This window comes from Streptopelia decaocto, assembly GCF_964273445.1.
Source record: "Streptopelia decaocto genome assembly, chromosome: 7".
Classification (NCBI taxonomy): Eukaryota; Metazoa; Chordata; class Aves; order Columbiformes; family Columbidae; genus Streptopelia; species Streptopelia decaocto.
The window spans coordinates 68,257,175-68,272,764 of NC_138661.1; the positions used below are offsets into that span (position 1 = coordinate 68,257,175).

General features: G+C 56.5%; 2 protein-coding genes across 3 annotated transcripts in view; one reads left to right on the forward strand and one right to left on the reverse strand.

Moving 5' to 3' along the window:
* Positions 1-110: 110 nt before the first annotated feature.
* On the reverse strand, positions 111-14,564 carry MRPL21 (mitochondrial ribosomal protein L21). The gene is made up of 7 exons (XM_082058188.1): positions 14,450-14,564; positions 13,082-13,142; positions 9,881-9,966; positions 6,742-6,905; positions 5,229-5,281; positions 851-954; positions 111-346 (listed from the first exon to the last, which is right to left on the reverse strand). Exons 1-7 carry the CDS (start codon positions 14,532-14,534, stop codon positions 282-284), a joined length of 618 nt encoding a protein of 205 aa, XP_081914314.1. The 5' UTR covers positions 14,535-14,564; the 3' UTR covers positions 111-281.
* Positions 14,531-15,590, forward strand: part of IGHMBP2 (immunoglobulin mu DNA binding protein 2) — a 29,228-nt gene continuing 28,168 nt past the window's right edge. For both annotated transcript variants that reach the window (XM_082058183.1, XM_082058182.1), the window contains exon 1: positions 14,531-14,606. In XM_082058183.1, the coding sequence (XP_081914309.1) occupies positions 14,533-14,606 (74 nt within the window). In that variant the 5' untranslated portion in view covers positions 14,531-14,532. The remainder of the gene's footprint in view (positions 14,607-15,590) is intronic.

A 15,590-nucleotide genomic window follows, 5' to 3' on the forward strand; every position in this document is an offset into this window, starting at 1 on the left:
GCACTAATTCTGTATTAGCGCCGAGCAGTGACCTGGCCGGTGTGGAACAGCCCGCAACGCGTCCCGGCGCGTTCAGAGCTCCTGACAAACACACACCATCGAGCCTGAAATAAGAGTTAAAAAAAATATTCATGTTGTCTTTTTTAAACGAGAAAGTACATATAGATTTCCATTCCCAACACCAGCAAGAAGTCCAGAGCTCTCCAAGGAGAAGGCAGTTTTATTTCCATAATTGCCTGAAGCAATAATACAGCCAAGCCACACGACGCCTGATCAATCCATCACGACAAACACGGGAAAATTTCTATGGTGTTTATCCGGAGGACGGTCTGTGGGTGCACGATGACTGCAAAAGAATGGAAAGAGACAGAACAGCAGATGAGACGAGAGCACAAAGGGTTTGCATACCTTGGGGGGCTGGGGGGGGCGAGGGTGCAGACTGAGCCCCGACGGGGCCCAGCTGGGCAGGGGCTTAGCGCCCCTTCCAATAAAAAACGGGGTAATTTCTCTCTTGGCCACGTCCGAGAAGCAGCCGCTGTTTGGGAACCACAGACCTGCACAGGACATGGTTAAGCCTCGCAAATATCTGTGATTGCACAGCCAGTGTTTAAGGCTTGGGACAGAGAACCAGATGGGTGTTCTTCAGCCGGGTTTTCCGCCAGGCTGCATAACAACGGGAGCCGGGCAGCGAACATTCGGTCACCACGCTCCCGACACAGGAAACTGCGGCACGAGGGGCCCTGGGGACGCGGTGACAGTGACAGTGTCCTCCCCCAGGCGCTGGTGTCACCACGCGTCCCCCCAGAGCCAGCAGCAAACAGCGGGGAGGGACACTGTGTTCTCCTCTTACTTTTCTTCTTCTGATAGTTGTGCCTCTTCCGAAAGCGCATGTTGATTTTCGGCCACGACTCCGTCTTCTCTATCACGGTAGCCTCCACACGGACCAGATCTTTCCTTAAAAATAAAACGTAAAAGCATCACTGTTAAATTATTTACATTCTCCTCCTCTCGGTGAGCAGGTTTCTGGGGAACAACGCGGATGACACATGCCGCCTCGCAGGAACTAAAGTCACTGGGAAGGAGGGGAAGCTGTCAGGCTGTTGGTTTTGGGGTGCAAACCCGAAAGTCTGGAGACACGGTGTGCGGATGAGCCCAGACAGCAGGGCAGGCAGCTCAGAGCAAGTCTGCTCATCTTCCCAGCTCAATGATCCCGGCAAAGGCTCCGCGAGGCGCTCCAGCGCCCATTCCAGCGGGGAGCACAGCAGCGGCTGCGGCAGCACGTCCCTGCCCCCGCACGCCCCGCTGCTCCGCTCCGGCGCCGCCCTGTGTTTGCCCCGCACTGGAAGGACAGCCAGGGTGTCCCTGCGGATCCGGGTACCGCTCCCTGCCCCCACACGCCCCGCTGCTCCGCTCCGGCGCCGCCCCGTGTTTGCCCCGCACTGGAAGGACAGCCAGGGTGTCCCTGCGGATCCGGGTACCGCTCCCTGCCCCGCAGCGCAGCCTGAGCGCCCAGAGCGCTCCAACACTCCAGGTACTTCTGGAGCTTATTGCCACACACGGAAACTCTCGGCAAGTAAACATCCTCCTCCGCAAGGACAGAGATGGCGGATACGGCCCATATTCCATCACAGGTCAGGGAAATCCCGGAGTAAGGCGTCCCTCCGCGTTACCTGCCGCACACGCTGTGCTGCCCAGCGCGCTCTGCAGAGCTCCCACAGGACAGCTCCGAGATGGAAACTGGATTGGATTGGGATTTCAGCTGCCGCCTGGAAACCACCGGAGCTGTGCGCACGAACACCCCTGCCAGGGGCATGAGCCTCTGGACAGAGCCCGGCCTAAAGCTCTGCAAAGCCTGGTTTTAATCAGCAGCCACGGCGGAGGAGGAAGAGACGCTCTTTGGTGCAGCACCGCTGCGCGGTGGCATTAAAAACTCATTAGCATGCTCATTTCACCACCAGAAGACATTTAAAGAGCATTTTCCTGACAAACGGCCCTGTTTGCGCTGCCCACCAGGCTGGCTCTTCAGCAGGGTCACCGGCAGGCCAGGGTTGAGACATTTACCTTCTGGGTGTCATTTCTGTCAGAGACCAGATCCGCGAGGGAGGAGGGAAGCAAAACCGCAGAGAAAACAGATATATCTGCATTTAACGACTAGCCCAGAAGAAAACAGACATCAGATCATCTCGGTTTTAAGAGACCACTGGGTGACCCTGACCTGGCTAAAGGCTGTTCTCTGGATCCAGCAGCACCACCAGAATACACGGCACGTTCTGCAGCTCCAGAACAGATCCCCCCAAACACCCCGTGCTTTACACAACCCCCCAAACGCCCCGCGCTCCTGTGCCTGTTGTGCTTCACACAACCCCCAAACACCCCGCGCTCCTGTGCCTGTTGTGCTTCACACAACCCCCAAACGCCCCGCGCTCCTGTGCCTGTTGTGCTTCACACAACCCCCAAACACCCCACGCTCCTGTGCCTGTTGTGCTTCACAGAGACCCCCGAGCGCCCCGTGCCCGTCGTGCTTCCCCGTGGGTCAGGAGCTGCATGGTCTGCGCTGCCCCTGCCCACGGGGGCAAAGCCGAGGCGCAGAGACCAGCGCGCTGCTCAACACAGGAGAAACTCAGCAAAACAGAGCTCAAGAAAAAAAGCCAACAAACCAACAACTCTGAATTGAATGTTCTAGGCATGACTGGAATGTCCACGAAAATCCAAAGGGGGTCACAGGTTTCGCAGGGGCGGCCACGTCTCCTGGCACAGCACGGCTGCCCCATTGCTGCCGGAGCCGGAAAGCTTCACACTGAAGCCTCACAGGTCGGAGCTGGGCTGAGAGCCGCTGTCATCAAGCAGTAAAAAAGATCCAGGCAAGCTACAAGCCCCAAGGGTCATAACTCACGGAGGCAATAATTTCAACCAACAAGCTCGCTCAGTCCCTCCCTGTGAAGGTAACCGGATCTGGGAAAGGAGCAGGACCAAGGGCCTTTGCCATTTCCACCACAGCTCCTGCAGAAAGGGGCAGGTAAGGACAGAGAGCAGGGTTCACCCACAGAAATCAATTCCCCATCAGCTGCACTTTGGCTAGATATACACTGAACTTCCTCAGTGCAGCACCGGTCATTCTGCTTGGATCTACAAGGGCTGAGGGCGCTGAGCCGATGGCCTGAGATCCAAACATGCCCAGGTTATGCTCACCCCTACTCACAGCTCTAGAAGGGCCCAGCAGTGTCTGCAGCACACAGGTGAACACGGCACAGCCGCGTGCCGGTGGCACCGCGCAGCCTGTCACTCGCACGGCCACAAAGCTGGCGGATCCCGGAGCAGGATCCCGGAGCAGGAGCTCGTGTTCCCAGCCAGCCCCTGGCACGCAGAGCCGTCCTGCCGCACCGCTGTCCCGCCAGGCGTCGCGGGGCTGTCATCGGGGAGGCAGCGACTGCTACACACAATTGAATTATGATCATCTGTCCAGAGCAGGACAAGTTCCCGCCCGCCTGCAGGCCCGAGCAGGGAGCGCAGCTGTAACGAGCTGTCTCACGCAGACACCAGTGCAAGCATTCACAGATGTGCTTATTTTTAAAACAACAGAAGACCAAAACCGCCTTTGTTTGCGTCCAACCTCCTCCCTCCCCTCCCAAACGCCCGTGGTTTGGGCACCGCGGGGAGCCGTGAGAGGAACAGCCGCGCTCCACCCTGCTGCGAGACGCTGGGCTCTGCTCGGCCTGCCCGGCCCGCACCGAGCGCTGGGGACTCGGGGGAGGATGTCACCTCCACCAGCCCCTGTGCCACCTGCTCAGCCTCCTCCTCATCCTCCTCCTCCTCCCTCCCAGCGCTACCGGCTGCAGCTCCCCTGGCACGGTACAGTTTGGTCTGCCCCGAGTGACTGGCAGCGCTTTCCCTGCACCTGGAGCACTCACAGGGAGCCAACAGCTGGTTCTCCTCCTGGTCCAGAGCTCCAGGCTCTCGGGCCATGTGCCAAGTCCAGCACAGAATGTGGGAGCCGCCCAGAACCAGCCCGGTCCGCAGATGGGAGAGGCACGTGAAGGACGGCGCTCCTGAACCGCCCAACACAGCACAGCCCTGGCTGCACAACTCGGGCTCTCACTTGAATCCCTGAAAGATGACATTTCAAGTCCAAATAATGAGATTCCCCTTCCTAGAATCTCCTGCAAGTGCAATACCTGGCAATAACTCAAGGACTCCCAAGGGTCTGCGGTTCCAGATCTCCCTGCAGGAGCAGCAGCCCTCCAAATCCTGCTAACACGGGGACCCGAGGCAGTTCCACCAGCGCAGCGCAAGTCGTGTTAGCAGCCGTACAAACACGTTCCAAGCAAGTCCTAAGCACCATGGAAAACAGAAGTGAAACCAGTCTGAAACCACATGGTTTTTCCAACCTGAATCCACTAGAAACAACTGTCAGATGTACAAGTTCCTCCTTATCCGACCATCCCCTGCAAAGCCGGGCTGGTTCAAGCCAACCCCTCCGCGTGCGGCTCAGCTCCCAGACACACTGAGCACCCGCAGCCCACCTGAGCTCCACTTGTGTTTTACCGCTAAAAGCTCCTCTCCTGCAGAAAGCAGCTCCTGGCTTTGCTCCTGGCCAGAGCTCAGCGCTGAGCAGCAGCACCTGTGCCACACACCACCTGCTTTGGGGAAGAAAAGGCTGAAGAACCAGCTGTTCTGCCAGGCCCTATAGCGAGTCCTACGGCGCGGGGATGGGGATGGGGATGGTGCCGAGGGGGAAACGCCTCCTCCCCGTTCGGTCATTGCTGCGCTGTGTGACCAGGAGGAAGGGACAATCGGCAACTCTAATATGAAGATAAAGGTCTGCTGGGTTAAGACACAGGTAAAAGGAAACGGGCTTAAAAACCCAAGTCAAATTAATAGATTAAGGGATGGGCAAGGATTTCTGGGTTATTCTGAGACGACCATCATGAAATTAGGGAGTAAAGATGTTGAAAAGCAGGATTTACTGCTAGTTTCCCCAAGTCTTATACCATGAGAAAAAGATCCAGCCCAAGAGAGGTGCATGTCCTGCGGTTACCTCAGAAATGGGCACTGCTGGCCTGGCGCTGTGGCAACAGGGCCAGCTTGGTTTGCTGTGATTCCACAGTCTGGGAAAAAGCCACTGCTGATAAATCCAGGTTTCTTTTCTGTTTCCGGGACTGTAGGAGCCCTGAAGCTACAATTAAGTACAATAATTGCCTTGAAGATAGTTCTTGTATGAGACATCTTACCTCAGGAGCGGCCTTCCGATAAGCGTGAAGTCGTCAGCACCAACCAGCAACACCTATGGAAAATAAATCAGGCATATATCACTGGTCCACTGCCCCAGGAGAGACACAAACAAGAGCTTCCAAATTCTACAGTGAGCAGACAGGAGCCGAGCTGGTTAAAAACAGGCCTTGCTGCGTTGCGAATGGAACGCTCTTACTGGACAGGGCTGGTGGGCAAGGCAGCTAACGGGCCAGAAACAGAGCCATTAATCAGCCCGTCCTCGGGAGAGCTGCTCCTGCTAAAACGGACTTGGGGAGTATCTGCCACGCTGATCGGAACACACTGAACCTTCCTGTCCTGGCTCACCAGGAGCTGGAAAAGATGTGAAAAGCAACCCAGGGCAGGAGAGGAATATGCCTCGTGTGGGATGGGGAGGAATGGCAGCTATTAAAATCATTGCATTTTTATTGCCATTGCTACGTAACGCAGTAGAGCAACACTTTCCTCATTCTGCCCCCTGAGGCCCCAAGACGGGCAACAAAGAAACAAGCATGTGGGGGATTCACCCCCAGGGACCAGCCCTGTTGTCTCAGGGCATTTCAACCCCTGCCTCTCCAAGGGCTGGGCAGGGGGACACCGGGGACAGGGGGACACGCTTCGCACAGGCTGCCCGCCCCACACTAACCCCTGGCAGCACTTAAACACAGCACAGGAGCCGTCACGAGATGGTCAGACTTCGTCTTAGACAGATACTTGCCAGTGAAACCCCCAGAGGTCACGGTGGTTCAGCAAGTTTTCCACTTCCCCACTCCCATCAGAGCCCTGCGCTCCCAGCCGGCTGCTCCCTGCAAACCCCCCTCTGCGGTGTGAGGACACGCACACCAAACGCCCCAAAACCTGCCCCAAAACTGCACTGCACAGCAACGGGCGAGTGGGAAAACTGCCCCGTCTCGACCGCTCGCTCGGCTCTAACAACCACCAGCAAGACTAAACCAACACAGTCCCACCTCATCACCTTTCGCTTGGATTAACGAGCCTCCACAAGTTCCTGCTAGTTAACTGAGGCTTCAGATAAAGAGATTTAATTGGGCCTTGGCAATCCTCCCGCACAGGCACCATCCCTCTCCCTCCACCCAACACACTCAGCGTGATAAGGATCTGGCAAAGCGCTGAGCAGCGACAGTCCCTCCGGGAATAGTGCAAGTATTTTGGGTGCTGGAGTCTGGAGGTAAACACAGGCTTTCACTGTCGTCTCTAGAAACAACAACTGTAATTTTGTTGGGTTTTTTTGGATGAAGTTAGTACAACAAAAATCTGTCTCCTGACAGAGTCTGGCAAGACTCATTGCAGCTCTGTTCAACAGAAATCACAATAACATTATCACTAACCAATACTGGAACAAAACTAAAGCAAAGCAAATAGCTGGAGTGAGAACGAGAGATCTGACAGGAGCTCTTGGGGATGGGCTTTTAAAAAGCCGCCTTCCGTCAGGGGCTGCGGGCAGGAATCGGCTCTGCTGGCACGGCACCTCACCTTCTCCATGCGGATCCGGTCGCCGCACTCGGCCTCCAGGACGTTGTCCATCATGATCAGGTCTTCGCTGGTGACCTTCCACTGCTTGCTGGCGAAGTGCACGACGGCAAAGAGCCTCCCGTACTGCCCCGCTGCGATCAGCCCGTTCACCCTCCGCACCACCTCTGTCGGACAGAGCAGGGAGAGATCGCTGCGGCAAACCCGGCACGGTGCAAGGGCTGCTCTAAACCAGCAAACCCGGCACGGTGCTGCTCTAAACCAGCAAAGCCGGCACGGTGCAAGGGCTGCTCTAAACCAGCAAACCCGGCACGGTGCTGCTCTAAACCAGCAAAGCCGGCACGGTGCTGCTCTAAACCAGCAAACCCGGCACGGTGCTGCTCTAAACCAGCAAACCCGGCACGGTGCAAGGGCTGCTCTAAACCAGCAAACCCGGCACGGTGCTGCTCTAAACCAGCAAAGCCGGCACGGTGCTGCTCTAAACCAGCAAACCCGGCACGGTGCTGCTCTAAACCAGCAAACCCGGCACGGTGCTGCTCTAAACCAGCAAACCCGGCACGGTGGAAGGGCTGCTCTAAACCAGCAAACCCGGCACGGTGCTGCTCTAAACCAGCAAACCCGGCACGGTGCTGCTCTAAACCAGCAAACCCGGCACAGTGCAAGGGCTGCTCTAAACCAGCAAACCCGGCACGGTGCAAGGGCTGCTCTAAACCAGCAAACCCGGCTCGGTGCAAGGGCTGCTCTAAACCAGCAAAGCCGGCACGGTGCTGCTCTAAACCAGCAAAGCCGGCACGGTGCTGCTCTAAACCAGCAAAGCCGGCACGGTGCTGCTCTAAACCAGCAAACCTGGCGCAGCGTGCAGGGCTGCTCTAAACTCTGCTCTGCTGGGAGCCTCTCAGCAAGGACCAGGAGCAGTGTTGTTTCTGATGCGGTCTGAGCCTCCCTTTCCTAAACTTAATGACCTATTAGTATTTTAGTTGCTGGCAAACCCACGCATAAACAAACACCTTGTATACACAGTGTGCAGCTAATGTAACACTCGACTTCTCAGCCTATTTCTTAGCACCCTGAAGTTCACTGTATTGATATTTAAAGCCTTCCAGGACAGGGCGCTTGTCCACACATCCCACACGTGGCGGGCAGCTCCCTCAGCTTCTGCGTAACACGCAGAAGGCCCAGGACTGCAAACACTGTGCAAGGCACATGGGGACGTCAGGAAGTTTGGGAAAGCACCCAGGGAAAGGGCTCCCGTGTGCTAACAAAGCCTGGCCTGAGAACCTGTGCCTGCTGCAGAGACAGAGCCCTTTCCCTCACTCTGTTCCAGAAAATCTCTTGCCGCACGCAGAGCAGGTGCCCGAGCAGCACGGGTCCCAGGGACCGGGTCCTGCACACAGACACACGCGGTTCTCTGGATCAGCTCCCTGTGCAGTGAAGCCCAAACCAGTTTTGATGGGAACACCAAAAGATATCACTAACAAGTGCCGTTGCGCCGCCAAACAGCAGCTTCCCACCCTCCTGAGCTGCTCAGGAAAACAGCAGCTTCTCTGTAACTGGAAAGATAGATTTTCTTCATTGTCCACAAAAGCGGCTAATCGTTTTTTCTTGGAACATAAACAACACAACATCCCTTTGGGACAGACAAGAATCCAGCAGCCAAACCAAACCCAGCCCTTACCGGAACACTCGGAGAGCGTCCAAGTTCCAGCCCAGCAGAAGCAAACTATGGGAGACAGAGGTAAGAACAGAAATGATCTGCAAGGCAGCAGTTGCTGCAGTTCCCACTAGGATGAAGAGTTTAGCTTCTGTGTTGCTGGAATTGCTGTCCCAAAAGAACAATCCACTGTGTTCTCTTTGCTCTGATTCACAGTGGTCCACTACAAAAAATCCAGAGAAAAGATACAACCCCCTTCCTTTGCTATGCCCTCAACAGCACAATGGATACAACCAATTTCCTCCTGCTCCAAACTGCTGATCTCTGTACCATCAGCGGTCCTGTGGTCAACATTTCAAAACCAAAATTCCAAAATGTTGGACCACAATCTTCTCTTGGCAGAGAACAGGCAGAGTCATGCTCTAACGAGGGTTATTTCCTTGCCAAATTTCAACTGGCTGCCCACAGGCCTTTCTCATCTGTTTGTAAGCAGAAAAGGCACGTTGCCTTCAGTGCACTTGAGCTCTCAAGTTGCAGATAACTCCTCCAAACAGTGATGTTTCCATGTGACTGTTGGCACAGCTTGTACCTCAGCACCATGCGGAGCGACCCCTCCTGACCTGTCCCTGTCTGTTCCCACCGCCAGCAGAAAACGGCGGGCACAGTTCAAGCGCTCTCGCTGTGCTCTGCTTTGGATGAGCACAGCCAGGAGCTAACGACCCCACTCATCAACAGGAGGAGACAGGGCAGGGAAATCACAGGAATCCATGTGGGGAACATGGGACCCTGTTCACCACGGGGCTTCTGCACATCAAACTGAGCAGTTTACGGTTCACCGCTGGGTCAAACCGTGCTCGGGGACAAAAGGCTCATCTGTCACTTGAGCACCCCCAGGAGCGCAGAGAGATGAGAAGTTCTGCGCGGCATCCTGCAGACGTGCGCGGCTGATCGCTGCGGGCTCCGGGCACCGCTGCAGGGACACTGGCTGCGATCAACGGTCCCCACCAGCCGTGGGGACAAGAATCGTTCACCAATGTCCCGTCCCTCCCCAGCTGCTCGCTGCCGCATGTCCCAGCTCTGCAGCCCCGCCAGTGCCCACCGCCCCCTGCTCCTGCTGGCTCTGGCATCGCCTCAGGCACCGAAACCCACCCGCGCTCTGCTGTGCCCACCAGCCAACTGCTTCTGCTGGCTTCAGCTCTTTCATTTATCCATTACAATAAAAACAACTGTTTTTTCCTGTCCAAAATGCTTGTTTCATGCTTTCAAAAGCAACACACCACATGAGGTAAGGTTCCTCTGGGGGTGTTACAAGCTGTCACGCTCTCTCCAACTGAGGAGACCTCACATTCTACCCAAACCCCCAACAGCAGGAGCTGGAGCACAAGTCCAGAGACAGAAATGTGAAGAACAAAAACCAGCTCCAGGCACTGCAGGCACTTCTCTATGCTCAGTGGCAATGGTGGAGCGCGAGTCGTCACTCGGGAACTTTACCTGCGTGATACTTCGCCTCTTCCACCGGGTCTGGGAGCTTCACTTCAGGCCATGGGGGTGAAGTCAGAGACGTTTTGGCAATAAGTCTGTGAATGAAAAGGGAGGATTCACTTGTAGGAAACAGATATAAGAGACGTAAAACATGAGGAGAGGAAAAAGGGTAAAAGAAGCTGGAGACGGAGCGGGTTGACTGAGAATTCCCCCAGGCTGGGCAACGGCTTGTTCCTGATGCCAAGATCCGCAGCTGGAGGTGCCACTGCTGACCAAGCTCAGTGACCACCAGTGACTTCCCACCGCCTCGTTTTTACAGACTGGAATTGTGTCACCAACTCCAATGGAAACAGACCCACCTTAAGCCTTGCTTACCCCTGAGCTTCAGCTGCAAGGCTCTTGTTAAGCTTTTCCAGGTATAAGGCACAAGTCACCTCCAGCACAGCTGAGAGAATGAAGTGCTAATGCTCCTTCAGCGCCATGTGCCGAGCTCTGGAGTTACCGGCAGCAGAACAAGGTGCCTTGATGGGGAAGAAGGGCTAACGAGCATTCCTAACGATCGTTCCTAACCAGCCTTGAGCGCTGCACATCAGTGACACGCATGCATCCTTTTTGCCTCTATTCTCTGAAGCTCTTCTCTGTTAAATGACAGTTTAGAGAGCACCTTAAGGCCGCAGCTGGGTTCTTTATAGGAGAGTTCTGCGGCTGCTCTTCCTTTGTCACCGACAGCCGTGTTCCCTGAATGGCGACAGTAACGGCATCTGCCCCCAGCACCGTTCAGCGTTCAATACCACAAACGCTGAGCGCAAAAGCCTCTTCTGTGCTGTTACCGTGTCTGTGCACAATCGATAACACCGCGCTGCGAGGGACCAGCAGCGGCATCTGACGCGACTCCTCAGCCCCTGTGTGGGATCAGGCCGAGCGGGGCCGGGAGCAGAACACGCGCTGCCCCGCACCCCGCCCCGCGCACCCAGCGCTCCTCCTGGGCTGCCAGCACCACGGTGTTTTGCTAAAAGGTGCAAATTAAACCCTTATTGTCCCCGAAAGGTCAGCTTCCACTGCTGTGACACAGATTGGCTTTAATCACGTCTTTTGGAATGCTGTGTGGCTGCACTGAGACACGGGACTCTGTTTCCAGACGTGGCACCAGTCCCCACAGACCCTCCTGGTGACCAGCCCGGGGGCTCCCGGGTGTCACAGATCCCTTTGGGGTCACTCAGCACCGAGACACCACGGCAACAGCCACGGCTCAAACTGCACCAGCACCCCAGTGACAAATTCTGCACAGAAGACACGTTACCTGGAGCCTGCTCTACCTTCTGCACCGAGACGTTGCTCCGTTACCTCCTGAACATGGTCCACGGCAGGCAGAGCATCTCACACCACAGCGTGGTGCACAAACGGGGTCTGAGGGCCAGCGGGGCACCGCACTGACACAGACCAAGAGCCTGAAAACCGCCAGGGGCGTTTCAGCGAGCAGCCAGCAAGACGTTCTCGTTACCTGTCGTGGTGGGTTCCTTCTGCTTTCCTCAGGATTATCACCAGGCGGGATTCTCCGCCTCTAAACGGAACTATTATAACTCCCGAGGCCCAGAGCCCCCCAGCCAGTACCGCAGGTACCCGCCTGCACACGCGGCCGCTGACAGCGGCACGGGCAGCGCTACGTCACGAGAACCCCTGGAAAACACCAGAGCCAAACAACAATTAACTCAGCTCAAACGGGCCACTGGGTGCTAATTCGAAAATGAAACGCTGCGCGAAATGCACAGTGTGAGTTTGGGTGGAAATAATGCAAACAGCACTGGCTTATAATTAGCTGGCTTTCAGGAACTCTGGAACAAGGAGCAACAACAAGGAGGAGCAGGGGCAGCTGTTTGTGTCTCTGTGTAAGAGCCAGGTACAAGAACTACTGATTTGCTCCCAAAGACCTGGGGAGCAAAGCCCCGCTCTGAGCAGGGACGGTGCTTTGCACGGGCAGAGGTCTCATCAGAACACACTGCAGGGCAGGGGGAGAAGGGTCCATCTGGCAGCACTCGGGGATCAGCCCCAGAGGGGCCAAACGCCTTTACGCACAAAGAGATGTGACTGAAAGGCACCAGATTATAGTCCTTTATTAAGCAGGAATCTACAGCACCACAAAGACAACCTTGGATTTAAAGAGGAGGGAGATTCACTCTGGATCTCACTGAAATGACCAGAGAGGTGTCGGTTTCCGAAACATGAAGGGCACGGTGCTGCTCAGTAAATCCCGTCTCTGTCATGAATGAGAAGTTCAGAATTTCCTCTGTGCTGAGATCTACATTTTCTATAAATAACGCAGGATGCACAAACTGCATAAATATTCAGGAATAAACATTAGATGCTAGTGAAAGGCAGCAAAATTAACACAAGAGCAGCTGCGTTTGATCAGTTTCCTCTGTGCTGCCCAGCGATGCCTCTCCAAGGGCTGTAATTTCCCACAACTCAAAGCAATCATGAGCAAGTGCACAATCAGCACCGAGGCCTCGGGGTGTGCTGCGCGGTTTGGTGACAACACCGGGCGCCGTGTCCCGGGGCAGAGACCCAAACACGCCTGAGGAGCAGCAGAAGAGGCCACACAAGCAAATCCTGCCATTTTTCCCTGATGCTGCTACAGGAATTGGCTATTTCTGCAGTGTCCCCTTCTGGCTGAGCTCGCAGCAGCATAGCCCACACCACATCCCAGCAAACACAGACACAAACCGGCAGCTCCCAAAGCGTGGAAACCAGTGAGGCCTGAAGTCTCCCGGCACGGTGTCTGCAGCGCTGGGGCTGGAAATCACATTTTATGCAGACTGCGGTGCCATTTCTGCGTGTGTCAGGTATCGGAGAGCCCAGGCAGGAGGCGGCCCTTGCCGGAGGAGCAGAGACCCTGCACCTAAACCACAAATGGCAGCTGAAGCCCTTCCTGCAGCTGAGGAGTCTGCAATGTCCTGACTTGAGCAGCTTCTCTGCCGCCTGCTACAGGCTGAGCCCACCCTGCCGCCCTTTCCTCAGCATCTGTCTCGATTATCTGTCTCTAGACTCTGCTGCTTAATTTCACAGATCAACAGAAGCACCTTCCTGGCAATAGTGACCACAGGCACAGTCCAAACCTCACAGGGGTGACACACGTCCCTTTTCCAAAGGGAAAACCAGCTCCAGCCCCACCAAGGACAGTCGGAAGCAAAGCAGAAAGTCGGGTGACATTACCCTTGCTGCAGCGACGTGCTCTGGGAGCTCTGGTGCCGAACCGCAGACGAAAGCAGGAAAGCTAAAAGGGAGAGAGGGAGAAAAAATTAAAAATAAGCAGGGACTGCTGGTCCCACAGCTCCCGAGCAGCCACCGCAACGCCAGGTGAAACAGGGGAGCGGGAGGAGCGGGGCAGGATCAGCAGATTTGGGGTTAACGCTCTGGGTTTTCACTGCCCCACACACCTGTTCCTCTAGCACGCGGAGTGGAGGAGCTGTGCAGCTGAACGACAGCCGAATATGGGAGTCAGAAAATGCATCAGTGCTTCTCAGAGCAGCGTATACACAAGCAAACGTTCACAGAACGAGTGAAGCTGTGTTACCATTCCAATACACAAATATGCAGAAAACGAGGGGCATCCTACAACCTGAATTACAGTTTGAACGTAACCTCAGCATTTTTCGGAAAGACAGTGGACTTGCACACACTGTTAATTAGCAGAAAGAGACAAAGGCCTAAAAATACATGTTCATGGATTTATCCCTCTGTTATCTCAGGGATAACAAGACGTGCTCTGGAACAATTTGCTCAATTAAAAGACAGACCCTGCACAGCTTCTTTGCAGCAACTTTATCTTTTTTGCCCAACCAGTACAAGGGACTGGGAGCACGTCTGAACCCCACCCGTACCCAGCTGTCCATGTGCAGAAGCTGCGGTTCAGCCAGTCACAGAAACAAAACCCCAACGTGCGGCCAGGGCCCCCGAGCCCCCGTCTGCTCCCAGCGACCCCAGCAGCTGCCCAGCCAGGGCGGGAGGAGGTTCGGGGGTCCCCACGCACCCCCCAGCTCCTGAAATTTGCTGAGACGTTCATGGAATCATTGAATTACTTGAGTTGGAGGAGACACTTAATATCTTGAGTCCAACCATAACCCACCCTGTCCCTGCCCCCTGTCCTGAGAACCTCCTGTCCGTCTGTCCAGCCCTCCAGGGATGGTGACTCCAGCACTGCCCTGGGCAGCCTGTTCAATGCCCCACAGCCCTTTGGGGAAGAAATTGTTCCCACATCCAACCTCAGCCTCCCCTGGTGCCCCTTGAGGCCGTTTCCTCTGCTCCTGGCGCTTGTTCCTGGGGAGCAGAGCCCGACCCCCCTGGCTCCAAGCTCCTTTCAGGCAGGTCAGAGATCAGAAGGTCTCCCCTCAGCTCCTGTTCTCCAGCTGAACCCCCAGGTCCCTCAGCCGCTCCATCACATTGTGCTCCAGCCCCTCACCAGCTCCGTTCCCTTCTCTCCACTCGCTCCAGCACCTCAAGGCCTTTCTTGGCCGGAGGCGCCCGAACGCCAGGCTCGGACGGGCTGTGTACAGCCGATCCTCCCGCCCGGCCCCGCCTCACCTGCCGCCCGCCGCCGCCAACCCGCCAGCGCGGCCGCCATGGCCTCCCCGCCCCGCGCCCCGGAAGCGGAAGTGACGGCGGCCATGGCGGAGGAGGCGGCGGAGCGGCAGTTGGAGCTGCTGCGGGAGGAGCGGGAGGCGGAGCTGGCCCAGAGCAGGTACCGGCCCCGAGCGGGCACCGGCAGGGGGACTGCGGGACACGCTGCTCACACCCCGTGGGGCCTGCGGGCACCCGGGGGAGCCCCCATGGACCCTCCCCTGGGACACCCTGGCAGACACACAAACCTCTTAGGGGCCTGTGGGAAGCCCTGACAGACACATAAACCTCAGGGACCTGCTGGCACCTGGGGGAGCCCCTGCTGGCACCCTGTAGGGCCTGCTGGCACCTCTAGGAACCTGATGGACCCTCCTCTGGGGCCTTTAGTCACCTATGGAAGACCCTGCTGGCACCTATAGGAAACCCTGACAGACAGATAAACCTCAGGGCCCTGCTGTCGCCTGTGGGAAACGTGCTGACTCAGTGCTATAGGACCCTCCTGTCACCTGTGGGGAGCGTGCTGTCCCCCAGAGGAGACACTGCTGTGCTCACCCCTGTATAACCAGCTGCTCCCACCTGTGGGGACCCTGCTGGGCTCACCACACAGCACCAGCTCACCCTGCGGGAATCCCCCATAGCGCCTGCTGTCACCTGTAGGGCCCAGCTCACGCCAGCGGCACCCCAGGGCTCCTCTTCCCCCCACCCTGCCCTGCCCTCCTGCCCCGGGGCTGGAGCTGACACTGAATCCCATCCGACTCCATCGGATCCCTGGTGCCAGAGAGGGCGACGGGTCCCCAGGGCCCCCAGGATGCGTGGGGCTGTGTCGGGGTGCATGGGGCTGTGTCGGGGTGCAGGCACCCCCACTTCTCACCCAGCCCTGAGGACAGGGTGGTGAGAGGCAGGACGAGGCCACCCAGGGCTGCCCGAAGTTCACTGACTCTTCAGCTCCCCACAGACCAGCCTACAGGAAACAACCCAAACTAGGGGCCTAAGGAGAATAAACCTGGGGGATTTGCTTTTTTATTTTGATCTATACAATCTGCCCCCCTGCCAGGTGAGACAGTTGACTTTGGCCCCAAATGTCAGTCTACAAAGACAATGCCTG

What these genes read in the sequence shown, in the direction of transcription:
- MRPL21 (XM_082058188.1), bottom strand. Translation starts at nt 14,534, where the DNA reads ATGGCCGCCGTCACTTCCGCTTCCGGGGCGCGGGGCGGGGAGGCCATG. An exon ending in TTGGCGGCGGCGGGCGGCAG is followed by an intron (nt 13,143 to 14,449) that starts GTGAGGCGGGGC and finishes TCTCCCTTTTAG; the next exon opens with CTTTCCTGCTTTCGTCTGCG. An exon ending in AGAGGCGAAGTATCACGCAG is followed by an intron (nt 6,906 to 9,880) that starts GTAAAGTTCCCG and finishes TCTGTCCGACAG; the next exon opens with AGGTGGTGCGGAGGGTGAAC.